This window comes from Hemitrygon akajei, chromosome 15 (genome assembly GCF_048418815.1).
Source record: "Hemitrygon akajei chromosome 15, sHemAka1.3, whole genome shotgun sequence".
Classification (NCBI taxonomy): domain Eukaryota; kingdom Metazoa; phylum Chordata; class Chondrichthyes; order Myliobatiformes; family Dasyatidae; genus Hemitrygon; species Hemitrygon akajei.
Window position 1 is genome coordinate 43115181 of NC_133138.1, and position 27382 is coordinate 43142562.

A 27382-nucleotide genomic window follows, 5' to 3' on the forward strand; every position below is an offset into this window, starting at 1 on the left:
CATGCTCAGATTGGAGCAGCAATTACTTATATTCCACCTGAGTAGTCTCCAACCTGATGGCATAAGCATTGATTTTTTTGAACTTCTGGTTATTGCCCCCTCCCCATCACCATTCCCCATTCTTGTTTCTCTCTCACTTTAATCTCCTTACCTGCCCATCACCTCCCTCTAGTGTTCCACTCCTTCCCTTTTCTTCCAAGGTCTTCTATCCTGTCCTATTAGATTTCTCCTCCTCCTCCAGCCCTTTACATCTTTCACCAATCAACTTCCCAGCTCTTTAATTTACCCCCTCCCTCTCTCCCACTTTCACTTACCATCTGCCACCTTGTATTTCTTCCTCCCCTCCTCCCACCTTCTTATTCTGACTTCTCCCCATCATTTTCAGTCCTGAAGAAGGATCCCAGCCCGAAGCATTGCCTGTTTACTCTTTTCCAATGATGCTGCTTGGCCTGCTGAGTTCCTCCAGCATTTTCTGTGTGTTACATTGGATTTCTAGCATCTGCAGATTTTCGCTTGTCTGTGACCCTTTAAAGATAACTCCATGGATAGAAAGAACTTTGGGGCAGCTGGTAGAGTAGTTGTTAGTGCATTAATGCCCAGCGCCATCAATCACCAATCAGAGTTCAATCCTGCCACTATCTGTAAGGAGCTAGTATGCTCTCCCCATGACTGTGTGAGTTTCTTCCTAGTGCTCTGGTTTCCTCCCACATTCCAAAGACACAGAGGTCAGGGTTAGTCAGTTGTAAGCATGCTACTTTGGCGCCAGAAGTGTGGCAACACTTGCAGACCTCACCCAGCACAATCCTCGGATTATGTTGCTCGTTGATGCCAATGATGAATTTCACTTCATGTTTTGACCTTTGACAAACAAAGCTAATCTTTCCTTTATCTTTAAATACTGTAGCTCTGAAATTTGATATCTAAGACCTCCTGCTTCATGGAAGTCAGCCATTGGCTGTGTCAATAATTCTATACATACATGTCATGCAAGAACTTGCATGCTTGAGTATCACAAAGCCTACTTTTTCCAGTAGAGTTATGCATCGTAACAATGTGCAATATTGAGTGCCTTATGAGAAGAACAAACACACAAGTGCTATCTCTTAACAATAGGCAGAAGTGTTAAAATGGTTCCTACTTTAAGGAATGTACGTGAATAAGGTAGCTTTATGCTGAGTGTTTTAGAACAAACATTGTTATGGGTATTCCAGTTTTTCAGTATTGGACATCATACATGAATGTGGATATTTTGGTAATCAGAGGCCTCATATTGGTAGAATAGTCTGACCTACAGAATTGGTGGCATTATGACGATTCCATGTTCGTGTTCAGGGCAGCACTGTGAGGATCATGCTTTTTGATTTCTCAAGTGCCTTCAATACCATAGAGCCCTCATTCAGCTCCGTTTAATGCAGATTGGCACTTCCAATCTGTCCCGGATAATGGACACTAGCTTACTGGCAGACCACAGTTTGTGCAGCTTCAGAGCTTGGTGCCAGACACGGCTATAAGCAGCAACAGTGCCCCATAGGGAACTGTATTGGCTCCTTTCCTGTTTACCCTGTAAACCTCGGACTTTAGATACAACACTGTGTCGTGTCAACTGCAGAAATTCTGAAGACTCAGCAATAGTTGAGTGTATAAAGGGAGGACAGGAGATGAATACAGGGCCCTTTGTCAAATGGTGCAAGCTGAATCATTTGCAGCTCAACATCAGTAAAACAAAAGAGATGGCAATGGACTTTAGGAAGACTAAGCCTGCACTGCTCCCTGTTACTATTGATGGTGAAAATGTAGATGTGCTGAGGACCTACAAATACCTGGGGTGTACCTGGATGATAGACTTGAGTGGAGCACCAACACAGAGCCTGTGTACAAGAAGGGCCAGAGTCACCTCTACTTCCTGAGGAGACTGAGATCGTTTGTAGGTGCAGGCCTTCACCCATTCTACCAGTCTGTTGTCGCCAGTACAATCTTCTATGTGGTGGTGTGCTGGGGCAATGGCATCAATGTTGGGGATGCCAACAGAGGCTCAATAAACCAATTAGAAAGGCTGGCTCTGTTATAAGAGACAAACTGGACACACTGGAGGCTGTGGTAGAACAAAGGACCCTACGGAAAATCCTGGCAATTCTGGACAATGTTTCTCACGCTCTACATGCCACCTTGCTGAACAGAGGAGTACGTTCAGTAATAGACTAAGACAAATGTGCTGCTCCAAAGAGCACTATATGAGGTAATTCTTAGCCTCAGCCATTAGGCTCTATAATGAGTCAACCTATAGCCGAGGAAATGATGACCCCCTCCTGTTGGACTGTTTGAGGTAACTTATTTTTTATTCATTTTTACTTCTCTTCTAATCCTTGTATATCTGTGCACTTATAATGCTACTGTGGCACTGTAATTTCCTTTGGGATCGATAAACTACCTACCTATGATCATTGATGAACTCCTTAGCAGCTGGTCAACAAAAGCAACTATTTAATTTATTTTTCAAGCTCTCCTTCTGACAATGAAAATCTTAATTCATTTAATTTAGTTCATTTGAGGAGCTTGCAAAGTAGTATCTGCTTTTTCTATAAGGAAGCCTGCAGTGCAACTGATCCCAAAGCCATTGCATCATCCACAAAGCACACACATCTAGAATTCGATGGAATGCTCTACATTTGCCTGGATAATTGCAGCAAAACACTCATGAAGCTTGGCACCCTCTAAAACCAAGCAATCCACTTAATAGGTACCCTATCTTAACATCTTAAGTGTTCTTTCTCTCTATTGTACAATGGCTGGAGTCTGTATTGCCCACAAGATCTCTACTGAAATAGAGTAAATTACCACCTGCAGTTTTTCATGAGCATGAAGACCATGGTTTTTTTTAATGCTGAGTATGTTTTAAGTCAAATGATTAAAGCTAAAAGTAAAGTTTTTAAAATAATGGAATGATAAGAACACAACAGGGATTTTAAGTAAACACTTCTGAAATTAATGTTTTTAAATTATTTCTGAATTTTCATTAAACAAATAAAACTCAGCAGATCTTTCACAGTGCAGTTTAGTAAATAAGATGTATTACACACCATCTGTATCATTTTCAGTTAGTTGTATTCCTTTTTAAGTCATCTTATTCCTATCAGCATGCATTAATGTTCAGGATGCTCCAAAAATACTCACTCATGGGTTAAATCCACTGCCTGTGAGTTAATGAACAACAGAAGTTACAAATGCAAACATTTGTTTGATTACTTTTCATTTCTACAAGTTGGCTGCGCTTGACATTGGTGAACAATGGAAAATTAGGACAAGTAAGTAATCCAGTGGAATTCACTTAAGGATGTGGGATGTGTAATGGATTAAAACTGCAACAGAAACTTGGCCTTGGTTTCTTCCTGTCTGGAATTGCTAATGGTCATTTTAGCTGCTACATGAAAATTTGTCAAAATGAACGATGCCCAATAGAGTGTACAAATTTGGGGTGCTCTGATTTCAGTGGAACTGCAGTTTGTTAGACAGAGCTTTACCTAGTGCCCAACAGACTTGTAAAAGCCCTGGTAACTGAGCTCAGAAACTGACAGGCCAGAAGGAAGTTATCTGAATGCAGCAGTATATAGAGGTTCTAGTAAGGAAAGCTTTTAAGAATGTTTCAGAGAAGATCATGCTGCTGAGCTATTTAGATTTCAAAAATACTGTTAATTCGAAATTCCAGTTGCTTTCATAACCTATTGTCAACTTGAATTTCAAGAAATAAAATGAGCTGAATAGAGTCTTGTAGTGCCTGGATCAAAATTGTCCACTCCAACAGACTTTATTGTATTCATACATAGGATGGATTTACTGCCCAACCCTAATTATCCTAAGAGCTGCTGATGAATTGCTTTCATGAATCGCTATAATTCAGATGGCAAATCCATCCTCATGTTATTATTATGTAGGACATACTGAACTTTGCTCTACAATAAGGAAAACCCAATCTATTTAAAAGATTTAAAAAATAATCACTCTTTGTATGTGACACAAAGTAGAACTTACAGGTACTGCTGCTCCTGTTGAAATAAAAGAAATCTTGACTTCCTCATTGGGAGACCACAGTCAGTGCAGAACAGAAATAACATTTGTTCTCCTTGTTGACAATCAACACTGCTGCACCTCAAGGATGTGTGCTCATTCCACTACTCCACTCTCTCTGCACCCATTACTGTGTGGCTAGGCACAGCTCAACTATAAATTTGCTGATGGTAGAATTTCAGGTGGTAGCAAAAAGGTATGTAGGAGTGTGATGTACAGCTGGTTGAGTGGTGTCACAACAACAACAACTTTGCACTCAATGTCTGTAAAACCAAGGAATTGATTGTGGAGTTCAGGAAGGGGAAGTCAAGGGAACACACACCAGTCCTCATTGAGGGATCAGCAGTGGAGAGGGTAAGCAGCTTCAAATTGCTGGGTGTCAACATCGCTGAAGATCTACCCTGGGATCAACACATTGACACAAGTATGAATTCAAGTATACAAATAAGACATGGCAGTGATTATATTTTATTAGGAGTTTGAGGAGACTTGGAATGTCACAAGTTTCTACAGATACACCATGGAGAGCATTCTAACTGATTACATCACCATCTGGTATGAAGGGGCCACTGCACAGAATTCATAATAGCTGCAGAAGTCTGCAAACACAACTAGCTCCATCATGGGAACTAACCTCCCTAGCATTGAGGATACCTTCAAAAGGCAATGGCTCAAACAGGCGGCATCTGTCATTAAGGGCCACCATCACCCAGAACATACCTTCTCATTGCTACCATCAACGAGGGAGTACAGGAGCTTGAAGACAAGCACTCAACATTTTAGGAAAAGCTTCTTTCTCACCACCATCAGATTTCACCATCTCACTATTCTTTTTGTACTATTTATTTAATTTAAATATATTTCTTTTGTAATATATAGTTTTTTTATTGTTTTATGCATTGCAAAGTACCGCTGCCATGAAACAGCATATTTCATGATATGTGCCAATAATATTAAACTTGATTCTGATTCTGATCAAATTTTGGACAGTCTGCTATACTTCACATTTAGAATGACTGGCCAAGATTCTAAGTTTGAATTTTTATCCCTGGGTTCCAATAACTGAGCACTGTCAAAGGTAAATTGTGCTGTTTTAACACTCAATTTACTAAAGTTATGTGAGTCTAGAGCTTGACTACTCATTTGCTGGCGGTACCTCTCTCTTTATCTTACTACAGTCACATATGCTACTCCTGCACAATACTCCATTCCTTATTCTGAGATACAATCTTGCATGTTTTAAATATTTTGATTCCTTTGCTTTAGCTCAGTGTAATCTAATTAAATGCAGTGGAATTATCATACTAACTTTTTACTGGCACTTAGGATGCCTCTAGATACTGAACAGTTTTGTTCTTGAAGATTTATTACTCTGTAGAACACAAGAGTCATGGTCCTGGAATTTGTGGTCATGGTCTCATGTCTGCATGTAAGCAGTTAACAGAAAAATTGAGGAATTCCAATTTACAAACCAGAAAGGAGAATGGAAAAAGAGGGAAGGGGGCCCCAACTCTTTCTATGCCACATCAATGACTGCATAGGTGCTACGTCATGTACCCATGCTGCATTTTTTAACCTCATCAACTTTGCCTTTATCTTCCATCCTACCCTCAAATTTTCTTGCCCCATCTCCGACATGTCTCCCTCTTTCTTAATCTCTCTGTCTCCAGAGATGGAGACAGACTGTCTACTGATATCTTTTATAAATATACCAACTCTCACACCTATCTTGACTATACCTCTCCCCACCCTGACACTTGTAAAAATGTTTTTTCCTTGCTCTCATTTCTTCTGTCTCCACTGCGTCTGTCCTCAGGATGAGGCTTTCCATTTCAGAACATCTGAGATGTCCCCCTTCTTCAAAAACAGGATTTATCTTCCTCTATCATCAATGCTGCCCTCAACTGCATCTCCTCCATTTCTTGGACTTCTGCCCTCACCCCATCTTCCTTTCATCTTAACAGGGATAGACCTCCCCTTGTCTTTACCTACCGCTCACTGAGCCACCACATCCAGCATATCATCCTCTGCAACTTCTGCCATTGCAATGGGATCCCACCATTGAACACATCTTATCCTCCCTGCAACTGTTTGCTTTCCACAAGGATTGCTCTCTACGTGACTGCCTTGTCCACTCAACCCTTTCCACTCTTCTCCCTCCTGGCACATATCCCATCCAGCATAACAAATGCTACCCCTACTACTACCACTCCTCTCTCACCACCATTCAGAGCCCCAACCATTCCTTCCAGGTGAGGCAATACTTCACCTGTGAGTCTGTTGGGTTCATCTACTGTATGCGGTGTTCCTGGTGCAGCCTCTGCATTGGTGAGACTTGACATAGATTGGGCAACCATTTCATTGAGCACAATTGCACCATCTACCACAAAGTGGCCAGAGTTGCCTCTATTTCCTGAGGAGACTGAGGTCCTTTGGAATATGCAGGCCACTCCTTCACATGTTCTATCAGTCTGTTGTCACCAGTATAATCCTCTAGGCGGTGGTGTGCTGAGGCAATTCAACTTCCCATTCACATTCTAATATGATAACCCATAGTCTCCTCTACTATCATGATGAGGCCATTCTCAGGCTGAAGGAGCAACACATTAATTTCCATCTGGCTATCTCCAACCTGATGGCATGAACATCAATTTCTCTAACTTCTTTTTCCTCTTCCCCTTCTCTTTTCTTCTATTTTATATTCTGGCTCCCCTCTTACCCTTTATTTTCTCCTCACTCTGGCATCCCAACTCCCTTCCTTTATTTCATAGTCTGCTGTCCTCATTTCTTCCTTCACATTCCTTCATCTTCAGCTCTTTACCTCTTCCACCTATCACCTCCCAGCTTCTCATTTCATCCCTTCTCCCCCACCCACCCACTTTCCCCTCACCTGGTTTCACCTATCATCTAAAAGCTTGTACTCCTTCCCCTCCCTCCACCTTATTTTGGTTTCTTCCTCCTTCCTTTCCAGTCCTGACGAAGAGTCTCAGCCTAAAGCATCAACTGCCTATTCCTACCGATAGACGCTGTCTGACTTGCTGAGTTCCTCCAGCATTTTCAGTGTTGCTCTAGGTTTCTAGCATCTGCAGAATTTCTTGTGCTTGCAAACATACAATCACATGCACAGAGCTGGTGCAGGCCTCTTAGCTACAGAACTCTGCTCTAGCATTTCATAAGACCATGCCCGATCTGAATAAAACTGTGATTTCATATTCCTTTCCAGTGTGTGACGCTGAAACCTTTACAGTTACAATTATTGACGTACAGCACATTTTACATTTATACATCTTAATTACCATCATAAGATGAAGTTGTTAAGTCTTGTTGAATGCTTTAATAAGTAATCAAATATAATTACAGATAAATAACCTCTCTGGTCTGAAACAACTAAATTTGGAAGTGTGGAATATTAGTAGTTCTATTCCAGGTTAAGAAACTCACATAAATTAAAATATTATTAAAACAGCTATTTAACATGCTTCTGATTTTATTTGATCTTGTGTAACTTTCCTTAAAGTGTTTAGAATGGTACAACAAAATAAACACAAGTTACTTTCTATGAAGATTTGGATTATTTGTTGTACATTTTGGTTGTTGATGTTATTATTTCTGTCTGTTATGAATGTCCTTTAGCCTGATTGAAGCTCACACCAAGAAAGGGAAAATCCATGTGACAGTAATTATGAGCACAATTATAAAACGCTAGTGGTGAGTGCAAACTCTTTGCTGGTGACTTGAAAATTTGGACAAGTGCTTACAGTGTTGAGTCCCAATCCAGGGTTTGCTGTCCTCTATGGGGTCGGATTTCTTAAGTATTATCGGAGCACCACTTTCTCAGTCAAGTGGGAAACATTTGACTGTTTCTGATATGCGATTTATTAATGATGGAAAGGTTTTAGGGACTTAAGATGTGAGGATATGGACAATCTCCCTTGTCCTTGTATCCACAGTGATTTAGTGTCTGATCCAGGTGTTTATATCAATGTTGACCCATGGTTTGTAATAGAAGATTGAGCAATTATTATAATATTAAACGCTGAGTTAAGGTAGTCATATTCTGCTATTGGCGTAGGCCTTGATAGGCACTTGTGAGACAGAAATGTGAAGCCCAGGTTTTCTTTCTACCTCAGAAATGTAACATTGCATTTCATTTGGTTGATAGGATGTTAAAGAGAAGAATCTTCCTGAGGTAGTCTTATTCTATGGAAAATGTTACTGTAAGAAGCTTACTTTACACAATATAATTAAAGGATCGTTGTCAGAGTGAATGAAATTTATATTAAAACTGGAAGACACACACTGGCTGGTGGGGGAGAAGGGTGGAGAATTGGGGGGGGGTGTCTCAAATAGTGATGAGGAGGCATACAATAGTGAGACAGATTGGCAGGTTGAGTGATGTTGTAACAGCAACGATGCACTAAATGTCAGTGAGGCCAAGGAATTGATTGTGGACTTCAGGAAGGAGAAGTCAGGAGATCACACACCAGTCTTCCTTGATGTGTCAGAGGTGGAAAGGGTGACAGTTTCAGGTTCCTGGAGCTATGCACAGTAGGATTGTCTTTTGCCAATTTTAGCACTGTAACTATTCTTATTATATATTTTCATAGTGGTTTGAAACAATTAGGCTGTTTAAGACACTATTATGGCTTGTACAGGACTTTCAATCAAGAACTTTGAAATTGCATTTAAATTTCCTATGTCTTATTAGATTTTGAACAGATATCTGCAAATCACTAATCCCTCATTCTAGATTACTAGCATAGCAAAATAACCACATGCCAATGTATCCAATGTCATAGATTTGACAACTTGACATCTAATAGGATTTGTTATAATGAAGTAGTGTCAGAAACTTGACTTTTGATTCTCTCCCTCATTCAAGGCAGTAATGTCAATTGTAATGTTGCACTACCTCTGGAGTTGAAAAGCTTTCAGCATAGATCAAGAATCAGTCCTAGGTACATATTGGTCTGGACAGTGAGGTACCAGAAACACAAGAGATTCTACAGATACTGGTAATCTGGAGCAACATATATAAAGACTATCAGACCGTAGGTCTGTAACATATAGGAGCAGAATTAGGCCATTTGGTCCACCAAGTTTGCTCTGCCATTTCATCATGGCTGAGCCAATTTTCCTCTTAGCCCTAGTCTCTTGCCATTTCCCCATATCCCTTCATGCCCTGACCAATCAGGAATCTATCATCCTCTACCTAAAATATACATAAAGGATTGACCTCCACAGCTGCCTGTGGCAAAGAGTTTTACAGATTCACCTCTTTATAGAAATTCCTCCTCATCTCCATACTAAAAGGACACCCCTCTATTCTGAGGCTATTTCCACTGTTCTTAGACTCACTCACAATTAGGAAACAACCTCTCCACATCCACTCTGTCAAGGCTTTTCACCATTTAATAGGTTTCAATGAGGTCACCCCTCATTCTCTTGAATTCTAGTGAATACAGACCCAGAGCTGTTAAACGTTCTTCACATGACAAGCCATTCAATCCTGGAATAATTTTTGTGAATCTTCTTCGGACGCTCTCCAGTTTCAGTACATTCTTTCAAAGATAAAGGGTCCAAAACTGCTCACAATACTACCAGTGTTTTATAAATTCACGACATTACATCTTTGCTTTTATATTCTAGTTCTCTTGAAATGCTAACTTCACATTTGCCTTCCTCACCACAGACTCAACCTACAAGTTAACCTTTAGGGAATCCTGCACAATGACTCCCAAGTCTTTTTGCACATCTGTTTTTTTATATTTTCTCTCTATTTAGAAAGTAGACAACCCTTTCATTTCCTCAACCAAAGTGCATAACTAAACACTTCCCGACGCTGTAGTCCATCTGCCATTTCTTAATCTGTCTTTCTATAGCCTCTCTGCTTCCTCAAAGCTACCTGCCCCTTCACCTATCTTCATATCATCAAAAAAGTTGAAACAAAGCCATCAATTCCATCATCTAAATCTCTGAGATATGACTTAAAAAGAATCAGTCCCTACAAAGTGGAACACTGCAAGTCACCGACAGCCAGTCAGAAAAGGCTCCCTTTATTCCCACTCTTTGCCTCCTGCCAATTAGCCACTGCTTTATCCATTCTAGAATCTTTCCAGTAATACTATGGGCTTGTAGCTTGTTAAGCAGCCTTGTGTGTAGTAGCATGTCACGTGTAAGAACGTGATTGGAGAGAGTTCTGAGCATGCACAGAAATGATAGAAAGATCTGGAAGCATTGTGTTGTAAGACACATGTGGTTGTTGCTGTTGTAAATAAAAATTCTTTTCTTCTAGAATATGGTTCGTTATTAGAAACCCACGGTATGCAATAATATAAAAGAATACAGCATGGTGTCAGAAGTTGGTTGGGAAGAATAATACGTTACCTAACATGGGAGAATTGAAGATAATTGAAAAGAGTTCGAACTGTTATGGTGTTTGCTAACAATTTTTGAAATGAAAGGGCTGCAGCCTCCACCGACACTTCAATTGTCTGGGAACGTAGCTGAGGACTGGAGAAAATTTAAGCAACATTTTGAAATTTATTTATCGGTGATTGGAGCGGATAAAAAAATGGAAAAAATGAAAGCTGCGCTTCTACTCCATTTAATAGGTGACGACGCAATTGAGGTATATAATCATTTTAGTTTTGAAAATGGAGATAATTTAAAGTTAAAATCAATAATGCACAAATTTGAAGCATATTGTATACCGAAGTGTAACGTGACGTATGAACGGTACAGATGTTTTACATGTATGTAGAGAGCTGGTGAAACTATTGATCAATATGTTAGAGTTGAGACACCGGAGTAAAACATGCGAGTTTGGAGAACTGACAGACTCTCTCATTAAAGACAGAATTGATTGTGGCTTTCTGGATAATGGTTTGCGAAAAAGACTGTTACAAGAACAAGACTTAGACTTGGAGAAAGCTTTGATGCTCTGCAAAGCTTCAGAAACCATGTCGTTGCAGGCTAAAGAACTTTTCATTCAGATTTGCTACGTAGATGCCATGAGAAATCGTGAACATGTTAGAAAAAATAATTAAATGACAACAAAACCAACAGACAGCAAGACGTTGTCTGAGAGAAAAAAGCTATATGATCGCTGTGGGTGGCAACATCAGTGAAAACAGTGTCCAGCGTATGGAAAAATGTGCAATGACAGCGGTAAGAGTAATCATTTTTCATGCTGTTGCAGAAGTAGAAAGAAAATAAAACAAGTAAATGCAGTGCTTGAAAATGAACTTGAGGAGTTTTATTGATGTGCTTTGTGAAAACAAACAAAGGAAAAATGACTGGACTATTCCATTGCAAGTGAACCAAAACAATATTCTGTTTAAACTGGATACTGGAGCACAAGTAAATGTCCTTGCAGAATCTGAGTTTAATTCATTAAAGCCAAGACCAAAGTTACATAAGACAAATATAAAGGTGACTGGGTACTCAGGTGCAGACGTTCCAGTTATAGGAACATGTGTGGCAAAAGTATCACACAAAAATATTGTGCACGCCCTTTTATTTGTGGTGGTGCCAAGGAATGTACAGTCAATGCTCAGTTTATCTGCTACTGAATTTGGTGAAAAGAGTATTAGTCCTGGACAATGACACAGAGTCAGAATACAGTGACTTGATGAAAAAGTATGAGGACTTGGTCAAAGGGCTTGGTTGTCTTCCAGGAGAGCACACGATCAAAACTGACAACACAGTTCCACCTGTAGTACATCCATGTAGAAAAGTGCCTTTTGCATTACGTCATCAACTGAGAACAGAGCAGGACAGAATGGAATGGCTAGAAGTCATAAAGGAAGTTCCCAGACCCATCCCTTTGTTACCAGCATCTGCCACCAAAGCATTGCCACCAAAACAAGGAGTTGCAATTTTGCCCTCTGGAGGTAACGCAAGTGCATCAATGGGCCATGCATTCCATCACAATCTCACCCCTGCAGGAGGACAGAGGCCAAGCTTGCCGGTACAGTACAATAATGATCTGAAGCCAAGGAGTGACAAGAATCAGGATCCAAATGAAGAAGTGAAAACACAAGTGAAGGAATTGAGAAGTTTTATTGAAATGATGAAGTCTCGGCATAAAAAAGAGATTACACAGTTAATGAATGAATTAGGTGAAGAAAAGAAAATTCGTATTTCATTACAAATGGAACTGGAAGGAATTAAGAAAGCTACAGTATTTGAAGAAGTACAACCCAGATCATACATGGTCCAAACAGAAGAAGGAGCAGTGTTAAGAAGAAATCGCAAAGACCTCAAGAAAGAGCCAACTTCAGAATTTCAGTTAACTGATACAGACCAGACAGAACGTGAAAATACCAATGAAACACAAGAACTATGTGAACCACTTAGAAGGTCTACTCATGTTCATAAACACCCAGAGAAACTGACAGAGACATGTTTAATGATGCATTTGCTCTGGTCAATGTTGCTGATTGTTTTTCTTTTTAAGGAAAGGAAGATGTGGTGATATCACGTGTAAGAATGTGATTGGAGAGATTTCTGAGCATGCACAGAAATGATAGAAAGATCTGGAAGCATGGTGTTGTAAGACATGTGTGGTCGTTGCTGTTGTAAATAAAAGTTCTGTTCTTCCAGAATATGGTTCGTTATTAAAAACCCATGATATGTATTAATATAAAAGAAAACAACAAAAGGCCTTCTGAAAATCCAAATACACAACATCAACTGATTCTCCTTTGTCTATCCTGCTTGTTATTTCTTCAAAGAATTCCAACAGATTTGTAAGGTAAGATTTTCTCTTGAGGATACCATGCTGACTACAACCTATTTAATTATGTGTCTCCAAGAACCCCAAAACCACATCCTTAACAAAGGACTCCAACACCTTTGTAGCCAGTGAGGTCAGGCCTACTGATCTATAATTTTCTTTCTTCTGCCTCTCTCTCTTCTGGGAGAGGGGAGTGACATTTGCAAGTTTCCATTCTTTCAGAACCATTCCAGAATCTAGTGGTCCTTGAAAGATCATTACTGATTCCTCCACGATCTCTTCAGCCACCTCTTTCAGACCTCTGGGATGTACACCATCTGGTCCAGGTGACTTATCTACATTCAGACCTTTTAGTTTTCCAAGAACCTTCTCCCTAGTAATAACAACTTTGCACAATTCTGACCCCTGACTCTGGGAACTTCCACCATACTACTAGTGTCTACCACAGAGAAGATATGCAAAATACTTATTCATTTCATTAGCCATTTCATTGTGCCCCATTACTACCTCTCCAGCATCATTTTCCAGTGGTCAGATATCCACTCTTACCTCTCTTTTACACTTTATGTATCTGAAAAAACTTTTGATATCCTCTTTAATGTTATTGGCTGGCTCACTTTCATATTCCATCTTTACTTTCTTAATGACTTTTCATTGTGTTCTTTTAAAAGCTTCCCAAACCTCTAACTTCTCACTAATTTTTCTCTATTATATGCCCTCTCTTTGTCTTTTACATTGACTTTGACTTCTCTTGTCAGCCACAGTTATTTTATCTTTTCTTTAGAATACTTCTTCTGCTTTGGAATCCATTGCCTTCTGAATAGCTTCCAGAAATTCCAGCCATTGTTGCTATACTATCATCCTGCCAGTGATCTTATCCAATCAATTCTGGCCAACTCTTCTCTCATGCTTCTGTCATTCCCTTTATTCCACTGTAATATGGATACATCTGACATTAGCTTTTCCTTCTCAAATTTCAGGGTGGGTTGGTCATATTATGATCACTTCCCCAACAGTTCTTTTACTTTAAGCTCTCTGATCAATTCTGGTTCATTGTACATCACACAATCCAAACTAACTGATCCCCTAGAGGGCTCAACCATGAGTTGCTCTAAAAATCCATCACATAGGCATTGTAGAAGCTTCACTTTCTAGAATCCAGCGGCAATCTGATTTTCCCAATCTACCTGCATATTGAGATCCCCCATGACAATTGTAACATTGCCCTTTTGGCATGCACTTTCTATCTCCCATTATCATTTGTAGCCCACATCCATACTACTGTCTGGGGAGTCTATATATATCTCCCATCAGGGTCTCTTTACCTTGTAATTCCTTAGCTGTATCCACAATGATTCAACATCTTCCAACCCTATGTTACCTCTTTCTAATGATTTGATTTCATTTTTTACTAACAGAGCAATGCCGACCACTCTGCCTTCTTGCCTGCCCTTTCATCCATGATTCAGTGATGCCTACAACATCATACCTGCCAATCTACAACTGTGTCGCAAGTTCATCTACCTTATTCCATATAACTCCTTCAGTCTTGTATTCACCCTTTTTGATTTTCCCATTGCAACTCATTCTCTTGACTGCAATTTTGCCCTGTCAACAGCCTCTCCTCACTACACATTGCCTCTGTTTGTAAACCAGCTTCCTCATCTTCAGCACTATTATCCACCTTTCCTACAATACTTCTTGCATTGAATATATGAAGCCCTGGATACTAGTCACACCATGCACAACCTTTTCCTTCCTAACTTTGTCTGAGGTCTTACCAACATCTGCCTCCACAACCTCTCCACTAACTGTTCTGGCACTCTGGTTTCCATTCCCTTGCAACTCTAGTTTAAACCCCAACATTAACAAACCTTCCCACTAGGATATTAGTCCCCCTCTAGTTCAGGTGTAAACCGTTCCTTCTGTACTGTGGCCACCTTCCCTGGAAGCGAGCCCAATTATCTGAAAATCTTCTGCCTTCCCTCCTACACCAAGTCCTTAGCCACATATTAAACTGTATAACCTTCCTAGTTCTAGCCTCAGTTACACGTGGCAAGGGTAGCGATCCTGTGATCACAATCCTAGAGGTCCTGCCCTTTAGCTTCCTGAGCTCACTATGCAGAGCCTCATCACTTGTCATCCCCGTGTCATTGGTACCTACGTGGACCATGACTTCTGGTTGTTCACCCTCCCACTTAAGATAGCTGAGGACTCGATCTGAGATATCCCTGACTCTGGCACCTGGGAGGCAACATATCACCCAGGAATTTCAATCTTACCCACAGAACCTCCTGTTCATTCTCCTAACTAATAGATCCCCTATCACTATAGTGTGCCTCTTCTCCCCCTTCCCTTCTGAGTCACAGAAGTAGACTCAATGCCAAAGACCCAACCACTGTGACTTTCCTCTGTTCTCTCCTCCTCCCTGATAGTATCCAAAGTGATATACCTGTTGCTGAGGGGGACGGCTGCAGGGTTACTCTGCACTGGCTCCTTATCCCCTTTCCCCTTCCTGACTTTCACCCAGTTTCCTGTGTCGTGCACCTTGGGTGTAACTGCCTCTCTGTATGCCATGTCTGTGGTAACTTCTACTTTACAAAAAGACCACTGGACAAATTGATGGCCAAAAGAGCATCTTTATCTGGGACGGCAAATGATATTTACAATACAGAGGCTTCCAGGTACCTCGTGCGGCCTGGGTGGAGGAACTATATACAATGCATACTGGGAGTAAAAAGAGCGGAAGTAAAGACCCCACCAACCCCGGTAGTATTAATTTACTTTTAATAATACTCACGTTTCTCGCCCTTTAAAATCCAACATTCCCCAAATATAGGAGAACTGGGAAATAAAAACAGTGGTATCATTAGCAACAGGTTACCAATACAAAAACACCTAAAAAACATGGCAAATCCAACATTCAATCTAACAACAAAAGAAACTATCCAATCAAAGATTCAGCCTGTCAGGAGGTCTGTGAGGGCACTGCAATCTACGCACTACCCCCGGTGTCCCAGCGGGCACCACTGGTGAGGATGTTTTGGGTGGATCTAGTGTTGGGGACACGAGAAGGGTCTGTGTGTCCACGTGAGAATGTCTATCCTCTTCAGGGGACTCTGCCCCCTCTGCCAGTGTGTCTCCCTCTAGCAAAGTCACTGGTGGACATGCTTCCCCAGTAGTCTGTCTCACCATTGGAAACTCCATGGAACTGTCTACCTCTGAGCCGGAATCATGACGTAGGCACACATGGTCCTGATGTCTGCAGAAAACACAGCTTAACAACATAGGAGACTGGACCACTCTGCTCAAGAATAACTCTAGGTAGCCATTGCTGATTGTTCCTCACATAGACATTGTCATCCGGTTTTAACTGTCTCTCTCGCGCATGTTGATCACGTCCCTCCTTCTGCTTTTCCTGCTTTCTCTCCACTTTTGCCTTCATGTCCGGGCGCAGCAGGTCCAATGTTGACTTGGGCCTACGCCCCATCAGCATCTCTGCTGGAGTGTGTGCAGTCATAGTCTGTGGAGTGAGGCAGTATTTAAACAGGAAATGTGAAAGCCGGGTACTAAGAGAGTCCCCTGTCATCCGCTTCAGGCTTTCCTTCACTGTCTGAACAGCCCGCTCAGCCAAACCATTTGAGGCTGGGTGGAAAGGGGCCGTCCGAATGTGACAAATGCCATTCTGCTGCATGAACTCACCGTACAGATTGTTGGTAAACGTCCGGCCATTATCAGTGACAAGAGTGTCCGGCAACCCGTGGACTGCAAACACTTGCCTGAGTTTGTCTATGGTTGAGGGGCCTGTGATGTTGCTGCTGATGTGAGCTTCGATCCATTTGGAATGCGCATCTACCATTACAAGAAACATCTGTCCCAGAAAGGGGCCAGCAAAGTCCAAATGTAGCCTAGACCAGGGGTAGACTGGTCACTCCCATGGGTACAAAGGAGCTGGTGGTGGCATGTACTCATTGGTCTGACATTGTGTGCATGATTTTACCTTGTTCTCCAGATCCTGATCCATTCTTGGCCACCAGACGTAGGATCCTGCAAGGCTTTTCATTCGAGACACCCCTGGGTGAGTCTCATGAATTTCCTCCACAATCTGTGAATGGCCGGGGGAGGCACGATGACCATCGCCCCCCAGAAAATGCAGCCATCCTACAGACTCAGTTCGGTCTTGCTTTTGGCATAAGGTCTCAGTTCCTCTCCTTCCACGACTCTGGCCTAACCTTGTAAAAGAAAAGTCTTGACTTGAGACAGGACTGGGTCCCTCTTTGTCCATTGCTTGATCTGGGTCACCTTTACAGGTGTCTCTGACAGCCTCTCCAATGAAAACACAGTCTCTAGAGGCACATATGTAGTAACAGACGTCTCAGGTAAAGCGAGTCGACTCAGCGCATCGGCGTTTGCATTATCCCCACCCGCTCTGTACACGATAGTATACTGCTAGGCTGACAATGTGAGAGCCCAACACTGTAACCTGGCTGAGGCTAGTGGTGGGATGCGTCTGGTCTCCCTAAAAAGGCTCATCAGTGGTTTATGGTCCATATAAATTGTGAATGCACGTCCATTGAGGTACTGATGAAAACATTTGACCGCAAAAACAATGGCCAGACCTTTTGTCTAGCTGTGAATATCCCTTCTCAGCAGCCATCAGGGTATGTGAAGCGAAACCAATAGGCTTCTCTGAATGGTCCTCCATTACGTGTGAGAGAACTGCCCCGACTCCATAGGGTGAAGCGTCACATGAAAGGATGATCTCCTTGTCTGGGTCATAGTGAACAAGCAGCTTCGCTGAGTGCAGGAGTTCCTTCACTTTCTTGAAAGCTTCCTCCTGCTCTTCACCCCACTGCCACTTAGTGTCATTGTGAAGCAGCTTATACAGTGGGGCCAAAACCTTTGAGAGGTCCAGAAGAAATTTACCATAATAATTCACCATGCCCAAAAATGATCTGAGTTCAGTGATGCTCTTGGGGCTTGAGACCTCCTTGATAGCTCTGACTTTTTCCTCCACTGGGCAAAGCCCCTCAGCTGTAATCTTGTGCCCCAGGTAGATCACACTCGGAGCCAGGAACACACATTTTCCACGTTTCAGCCGCAGCCCTGCATCGGAGAGTCTCTTCAGCACCTGTTCTAAATTAGCCAGATGCTCCCCCTCCGTGGCTCCCATGATCAAAATATCATCCAGATACACTGCTGCATGTGGAATCCCCTGCAGCAAAGAGTCCATTGTCCTTTGGAAAATGGCAGAGCTAGACACCACTCCAAACACCAGGTGATTGTATTTGAATAATCCCTTGTGCGTATTGATGGTGACGTACTTCTTTGAATCCTCGTCGAGCAGCAGCTGTTGGTAAGCGTGGCTCATGTCTAGCTCTGGAAACACCTTACCCCCTGACAGGGTCGCAAACAGGTCATCCACCTGTGGCAATGGATACTCCTCCAGCTTAGAGACCTGATTCACCGTAAGCTTGTAGTCCCCACATATCCTCACCATTTTATCCGCCTTCAAAACTGGAACAATAGGAGCCGCCCACCTTGAAAACTGGACGGGCTCAATGATGCCCAGACCCTGTAAACGTACCAGCTCCGCCTCGACTTTGCCTTTCATCGCAAAGGGCACTGACCTGGGCTTAAAAAAACGTGGTGTGGCCTCATAGAGTTTCACGGTCACACCCCTCAGTGTGCCCAGCTCTTCCCTGAAAACGTCACTATACCGCTGCAGAATGTCCTCCATCGTGCGTGCATACTTAATTTCATGCCAGTTGAGCTGGATTTTGCGAAGCCAATCGCGGCCCAAAAGACTGGGCCCACTGCCCTTAGCTATCACCAGCGTGGCTTCAGCCTTCTGGTCCCCGGCTGAAATATCCACATTTAACACCCCTAAATGAGGTATGGGCAGCCCCGTATAGGTCCTGAGTTGGAGCTTAGATGGTCTGATGGGAGGCAGGTTGGATCCCCATGTCCTCCTGTAGGTCTCTTCACTAATGACTGATGCAGTAGCCCCTGAATCAATCTCGAACGTAATGTCCTTTCCCCTGACAGTGACTGTGGCATAATATGGTTCAGGTGGTCCCTCATCCGTTTCCACCCCAAACATGTTGTAGGCACACGCTGCCTCTTTGTCTGCTTCTCCCAGGTGGTGTGTGGCTGCCTGAGTCTGTTGAGCTTTCCCCTGCCCAGGCTTAACCTTACCCTTTATGCTCCTGCACTTTTTAACTAAATGTTCCTTCTTGTTACAAGCATAGCAGAGAGTATCTTTGAATTTACAAACATTTGCATAGTGCGTTCCTCCACACCGAAAACATTCCACCCGCTGTTCCTGTCTACCAGTCTCCCTCCTGACTTGGAGTACTGCTGTCGACTGCGACCCCCCGTATCCTTTCTGTATATCCTTGGCATTATTAGCAGCCAACTCCATGCCTCGGGCAATCTCTAGGGCTGTCTTGAAAGTCAATGGTGGGGTTTCCCCCAACAAACGGCGTTGTACGGCGTCATTATTAATGCCGCATACTAATCTATCATGGAGCATGTCATCCAACACAGCTCCAAAATTGCAATGCTTCAACAGCTGCCAAAGCTCGGCCACAAAATTGCCCACAGACTGACCTGGCTTCCAGACATGGCTGTGAAACTTGAACTGTTGAACTATCACCGAAGGTTTCGGATTGTGGTGGTTCCCCACGAGCTTGACCAGTTCGTCATATGGAATTTCTCCCGGTTTCCATGGTGTAACAAAGTTCCGTATCAGCTTGTACGTCTTTGCCCCACACACACTCAGGAGAATAGAGCGCTTCTTAGCCTCCTCAGTAATTCCATTAGCACAGAAAAAGTGGCCCAACCTTTCCTCGTATTCCAGCCACTCCTCAATTTGCTTGTCAAAAACACCGACCATTCCGAATGTAGCCATCCGAACATGAGGCTCCTCGCCCGCTCACAGCTCCTGATCAAAAACGGGGCCGACCCATCCACAAAACTAGTTTACCTCATCGCCAAAAATATGTGGTAACTTCTACTTTACAAATGGCCAAAAGAGCAGCTTTATCTGGGACGGCAAATGATATTTACAATACAGAAGCTTCCAGGTACCTCGTGTGGCATGGGTGGAGGAACTATATACAATGCATATTGGAAGTAAAGACCCCGCCAACCCCGGTAGTATTAACTTACTTTTAATAATACTCACATTACAACAATATCTATCACCCCTCAGCCTCCTGAATGGTCCAGGGTTCATCCAGTTCCAGCTCCAATTCCTTAACGCGGATTGCTAGAAGCTGTAGCTGGATGCACATCTCACAGTTATAGTCGTCAGGGATGCTGCAGATCTCCCTGCCTTCCCATGAGAGGAGCACTCCACTATCCTGCCTGGCATCTCTACAGTCCTAGCCGAGCAGATATAGAGAAGCGAAAGAGAAAAAAGAACTTAACCTTGAGCTTTCTTGTTTTGCTTTCTCTGACTGAAGCCTCTCCTAGCTGAAGTCTCAAAGAGCTATGATCACTCTGAGTTTGTGCACTCAGACGAAGGCTGCTGTGATGATTGTGTGATAAAGGGCAGCTGGGCAAAGCTTGACAATTATAAACTGTAAGAACATATGACATAGGAGCAGAATGAGGCCATTCAGCCCATCAAGTCTGCTCCATCATTTGATTGTAGCTGATTTATTCTTCCTCTCAACCTTCTCCCCATAATATTTGGCATCCTTTCTAGTCAAGAGCCTGTCAACCTCCACTTCAAATATACCCAATAAATTGGCCTTCAATCTGTCTGTGGCAATGAATTCCTGTGAGATTAACATGAGCCTAACATCAATAGTAGTGAAGTTATTGGAAAAAGTTCTGAAGGACTAGATTAATGATTACTTGGAAAGCAGGGACTTCAGAACTCAGGGATCAGGGATCAAAAATCAGGGATAACCAGCATGGCTTTGTCAAGGGCAAATCTTTTCTGATCAACCTGATTGAATTTTTGTAGACATAACAAATTGTATTGTCAAGAGCACTGCAACAGATATGGTTTACTTCAACTTTAGTAAGACCTTTGACAAGGTCCCACTTGGGAGATTGGTCCAAAGGGGATCTAAGAAAGTTGGAAAATTGGATCCAAATTTGACTTGGCAATAGGACACAGAAAGTGATGAGAGAGGTTTTTTTGCGGTTAGATTCTTGTGATCATTGTTATTCCATAGGGATTGGCATTGAGAACCTTGCTGTCTTTAACATGTGCAAATATGGATATAGGTGGCATGATCAGAACGTTTGTGCATGACACAGAGAATAGTGAAGTTTTTGATAGTGTGAAGGGTTAGCCTTAAGCTATGGGGTGATACTGATGTGATGGGAAATGAGCTGAGAAATTTTAGATGCAGTTTAATCCTAATGATTAATGTGAAATGATGTGTGTTAGGTGTGCTAATGAGACCAAGAAATATACAATGAATAGTATAATTTAAGGCATATTGAGGAACAGTGGGAACTTTGCATGTAAATAAAAGATCCTTGAGGGTGGTAGCATAAGTAAATAATGTTAAGAAAACATATTGAAAACTGGCCTTCATTTGCCTGGGGCAGTGAATACAAGTGCATAGATATTATACAACATTGGTCAGACCTCAGTTGGAGCTTTGCATGCAGTTCTGGTACTACACAAGAGGGAAAATGTGATAGTGCTGGAGATACTGTAGAGGAGATTCACCAGGATGTTGCCTCAGATCGAATGTTTTAGTTATGAGGAAAATACTACCTATTTTACCCAGAGTAGAGAAAGTTAAGAGGAGATATGACTGAAATATTTAAAACTGTGAAGAGTGGAGATGGAGTAGTCTGCAACAAAATGTTTCTCCATATTGGAATAGATTAATCTAGAAGGCATACATTTGGGGAAATAGGGAAGGGATTTAGAGGGGATCTGAGGGAGACCTTTTAATCACAAAGAGAGTGATGTGTATGTTGAATGCACTGTCTGAGAGCGTGGTGAAAGATGAGTTACCAACTGAAAAGGATTTGGTTGAGCACTTGAATTGCCTTAGACATTGAAGACTATGTGTCAAGTGTTGGAATAAATGATTAGTATGATGATGGGTGCCCGCCGATTGATATGAATATAATGTGTTGAATGGCCTCTTTCCAAGCTGGACGAATCTGTGACTCTATTTGATGCAGAGATCTGATGAACCAATAAAAAAATTATAATAACATTTTTACAGACAATTCCTGAGTTACAGACACTCACCTAATAAATACCTTTCCATATGCATGAGCTGCCATAATATTATTAATTTCAAAAATTCAATGTACATACTTATGTTCATTCTCACTGCTTTTAGTATCAATCTCATGTGATTTTCTTGCTACTTATTTCAATACTGGGGAGGTTTGGTCACCATATTAACCATATTGAGTGATTTAATGAATTTTCCAATTTGCAAACAAAAACATGGACTTCTTTTAAAATTGAACTTATGTGTTTACTTGGAACAGGCTGTTCACTGTGATACCTTCCCAAAGATAGAACAGGTTGGAGGGCTGAATAGGCTGCTTCTATTCCTATATTTCAAAGCCTTTTTACCTCTTTCAATTTTTAACTCCTCCAAAGTTTGTTCACTCTATGGGTAAACCAATCACAGTAACTATCATTCCTTTTGTTTCAATCTCAAAGCCTAGAAATGATGCAAACACCCTGCCAAAGTAAACAGGAGAGAAGGAGAGAAGTTTCTTTAAAGTTCAGTTGACAAAACTGTGTGCTACTCCCCCAGCCTGCAGGGTCCTGACCTGCCCACAAATTACATCAGTTAGATTTTGCATGCTAACTGCTCCTCTCCGCCCCTCCTGCTCAGGGCTCTATAAATTGCAGCTGCATAAAAGGCAGCCTTTTACCTCAGTGGACTGCTTAGATTTTGCAGAGGAAACAGTCAGAATGAAGTACCTTGTTCTCCTTACTTTTGCTTTAGTTTTCTTTTGCATTACGCTGACCAATGCTATATCATCCTACCAACAAGTATTACAGCACAGCAGGATCAGGGGCAGGCAGCATGGGTAAGTAACTTTTAAAGCAACTTTAAAAGTTTTGTCTGAAATTCCTAACTTTAAAATCATATCCTGGGAAACTGGGTGCAATGTAGTATCTAAAATGCCAAACAGTACACATATGTGTAGATACACTGAAGTGTGAGTGAAAAAACTCAGAGGCTTGATTTAAAAACAAAGCCAAGGCTGAATTGTTCTTTCAAGCTCATATAGTTTATGAAGGCAAGTTTGTTGGAATATTCCTTTTGATTAACAATGCAAAGTACAATACCTGAGCTAGTGCTGTCTAAATAACTTCTCAGCTTTTAAAATAAAGAAAATTGATTTTGATGAAGAAGGTTTTTGGTTAATCTTAATTTGAAAACATAGTTTCATTGAATGGTTGTGGGGTGGACGGATTATGCTTTTGCTCATTCCTGGGCAAATCCTGTTCAGCTTTCTTTACTTAAAAAGAAAAATATGTGTGTTCCCCTTAGCCCCAATGTATGTGCTATGCAGCAAGTAGTAGGATCCTCCAAGAAATACTTCTCCAACTGCAAACAGTGGTATCGGCGGAAAATCTGCGGACAACCAACGTAAGCAACATCAAATTTAATCTTTACTTTCAATGTTATATGGAATATATTCGCCAGAATTATATATCACTGCTTCTTAACCATGTCAGTGATAGTCCTAAAATTGTTCAGATTTTATTATCCTTTTACTGTGAATATGTGCAAATAAATATTTTCGTATATATAGATATTACTCAAAGTCACTGCTTTATAAGTTAGTAATTTATTTCCACAGCTACTGTTCTATGGATTAGGTCCATATTAGGACTAGGAAACATGTATTGGCAATTGATCTGCCCAAAATTAAATTGTTAGTATTACATTTCACCAAACAACCTTGGGATTGAATGTTAAATGATGAGCAAAAGTGCATAATTAGAACAATACCAGTGGAAATGTTACAAAAGGATGTTTGCCTCTGAAATCTTTTTTGAACAGCCAGATCTGATTTCTTTGGACAAATTATTAAAAGAAAAAGTTTCAAATCTCCCTTGTCTGAATATATTCACTATAGTTGTAATTAAGATGCATTAAGTAACAAAATGGAATTTCTGTCAAGGAAACAATGCTACGATGTACTGTACGTAAAGCTTTTAAACAAAATATCTCATCACCTAATAAGGTAGTGCGTTTGGGACATGCGTAGGAGGCTGTGGTAAGTGACCTGTTGTATAAAAGTTTGACAAATCTCCCTTTGTTGCTGGAGCTGGAAATCTTCAAGTTAAACCTGGCTCTGGATACCACACAGGCATACGGTGCCACTTCACATTAGCATGTAATGGAGAAGGAAAACAATGACAGAAACCTGAGTTTGTGGATTATTAAACTTTAAATTGATTTAATATGTCTAGACAGTGTAAAAGAAATCTTGCATGATTGTCTTTTTTTTTCTCACTGAAGTACCATGGAACAATGTTCCTTATTCTTCATCATCTTTTTGAAATTAACATGTAGATCTATAAGTCAGTTGTTTCTAATTCTCTAAGGAAAAGTTTAAACCTAATGTTTATATGCATGCAATGGCATCATAATTAGGAACAAATGGCATGAGAAAAATATTCCACGGTGATGTCACTCCCACATACTGATCAATACATTAGTAACAATGTGTCAGCACAATATATGGAGGAAGCATGATAAATGGTTAAGTCGGCTGAATATATAAAATCTATCAAGCTATTAAGTTAAGAACCAGTTGAAAGATAAAACAAAGCTTTTGCAACTGTATAGGTTATATATGGAGTACTTCAGAAATAATAAGGACTTTAATTGTTGGAAACATTAAATATCGGAAGGAAGAGGCAGTTGTAAACCAGTCAGATTAGAGTATCTATCTATAATGTGGTATCAAAGCAAGTCAATATAGAGAAGATACCTTAGTTTTTAAACACTAACATCAATTACAATTTTAAATAGCTAGCATTTTGTGTTTTTTTTCTCAATAGAATACCATGTAATATAACACCATAGAGATAGAAACATGGGAAATATATATAACATGCAACATGCCTTCAGCCTGCTATATGCATGCTGACCTTCAAGTCTTAGCAGGACTAATTCCATATGTCCATGGTGTACTATTTCTTGACAATTTAAATGCATGTCAAGATACTTCTGAAATGTTGTGAGAATACTTGTCTCCACCATTTTCTTAGGTTGTGCATTCCACATTGTAACCACCCACTAGTGAAAAAAATCAGCTGTTTCACTCTGAACTTACTCCTAACCGTACACTTCAGTCTTCTGGTCTGGAAATGTTTGCTGTATTTTTATGCTTCTCAGAACTTTGTACCCCTCTAACCTGTTCTCCCTAAGATTCCTCTACACTAAGGAAAACAAATGGAACCTCTCCAGTCTCTCCTCAAATCTCAAATAATCCATTCCAGGCAATATCTTAGTGAACTTCCTCAGTACCTCTTGAATGCTTTCAGAAATGCACATTTAAACTAAATCCATCAAGCCATTAAACAGACATTACACTAATCCAATAAAGTACTAATCCTGTTTTATTCTCTCCACATTCCTATCAGATCCTCTCCACTTCAGCCACTCATCTACAAGCAATGGGTGATTTACAGTGTCCAATTATCCTACCAGCCTACCCATCCTTGGGATGTGGCAGGAATTCTGAGCACCCGGAGGAAATTTGGGCATTTACAGAGAGAATATGTAGGTTCCACATAAGCAGCACTGGAGATCAGGATCAAACCGCAGTCTCTCAAGCTTTGAGGCAAACTTTGCTACTCTCTTGTCTGCTCTCCCATCTTCAGTTTAACTGCAGGAGCAAGAAGCTTCTGAGCTTGAACCACGTTCACAGCAATGAAATCTTTATCACTCTGTAGCTCGGTGACCAAGTTTTAATCCCTTGATTCCTTTATAAATGCCCGCCTGTTGTATTTCAGTTGCAATTATCATTTTTTAAATGATTATTCGAATGGAGCAATGTTCCTCTGAAACTGCGCGTCAAAATCTATATGGGAAAATATGCATTCTTTTTGTGTGTCTAAACTGTGGTCGTTTATGATTGAATGGAACATTGGAACCAGCATACCCAAAACTGCTCTTGTCCTTGCATACAATTTCCACCTCAGAATGAATAATTTTCAAGTCAATAGCATTGATTGCTAGTAAGAGCAAGAGGATAAGGCGTGAGAGAATAGGACCAATCAAGTGTGACAGTGGAACAGTGTGTATGGAACTGGAGGAGATAGCAAAGGTACTTAATGAATACTTTGCTTCAGTATTCACTACGGAAAAGGATCTTGGCGATTGTAGGGATGACTTACAGTGGGTTGAAAAGCTTGAGCATATAGACATTAAGAAAGAGGATGTGCTGGAGCTTTTGGAAAGCATCAAATTGGATAAGTCTCCAGGACTGGATGAGAGGTACGCCAGGCTATTGTGGGAGGTGAGGGAGGAGATTGCTGAGCCTCTGGCAATGATCTTTGCATCATCAATGGGGAATGAGAGTGGTTCAGGAGGATTGGAGGGTTGCAGATGTTGTTCCCTTATTCAAGAAAGGGAGTAGAGATAACCCAGGAAATTATAGACCAGTGAGTCTTACTTCAGTGGTGGTAAGTTGATGGAAAAGATCCTGAGAGGCAGGATTTATGAACATTTGGAGAGTCATAATATGAATAGGAATAGTCAGCATGGTTTTGTCAAAGGCAGGTCGTGGCTTATGAGCCTGATTGAATTTTTTGAGGATGTGACTAAACACATTTATGAAGGTAGAGCAGTAGCGGTAGTGCATATGGATTTCAACAAGGCATTTGACAAGGTACCCCATGCAAAGCTTATTGAGAAAATAAGGAGACATGAGTTCCAAGGGGACATTGCTTTGTGGATCCAGAATTGGCTTGCCCACAGAAGGCAAAGACTGGTCGTAGATGGGTCATATTCTGCATGGAGGTCAGTTACCAGTGCTGTGCCTCAGGGATCTGTTCTGCGACCCCTCCTTCTTTGTGACTTTTATAAATGACCTGGACGAGGAAGTGCAGGGATGGATTAGGAAATTTCCTGATGACACAAAGGTTGGGGGTGTTGTGGACAGTGTGGAGGACTGTCAGAGGTTACAGCAGGACATTGATAGGATGCAAAACTGGGCTGAGAAGTGGCAGATGGAGTTCAGCCCTGTTAAGTGTGAGGTGCTTCATTTTGGTAGGTCAAATATGATGGCAAAATATAATATTAATAGTAAGACTCTTGGCAGTGTGGAGGATCAGAGGGATTTTGGGGTCCGAGTTCCTAGGACAGTCAAAGCTGCTACGTAGGTTGACTGTGTGGTTAAGAAGACATTGGCCTTCATCAACTGTGGGATTGAGTTTAAGAGCCGGGAGGTAATGGTATAGCTCCATAGGACTCTGGTCAGATCCCACTTGGAGTAATGTGCTCAGTTCTGGTTGCCTCACTACAGGAAGAATGCGAAACAGAGGAGATTTACAAGGATGTTGCCTGGATTGGGGAGCATGCCTTATGAGAATAGGTTGAGTGAACT

General features: G+C 41.4%; 1 protein-coding gene across 1 annotated transcript in view; it reads left to right on the forward strand.

The window, feature by feature from the left end:
- Positions 1-22665: 22665 nt before the first annotated feature.
- The window catches only part of tgfbi (transforming growth factor, beta-induced), a 64109-nt gene continuing 59392 nt past the window's right edge, over positions 22666-27382 (forward strand). The window contains exons 1-2 of the mRNA XM_073067451.1: positions 22666-22840; positions 23308-23406. Of these exons, the coding sequence (XP_072923552.1) occupies positions 22722-22840; positions 23308-23406 (218 nt within the window). The 5' untranslated portion in view covers positions 22666-22721. The remainder of the gene's footprint in view (positions 22841-23307; positions 23407-27382) is intronic.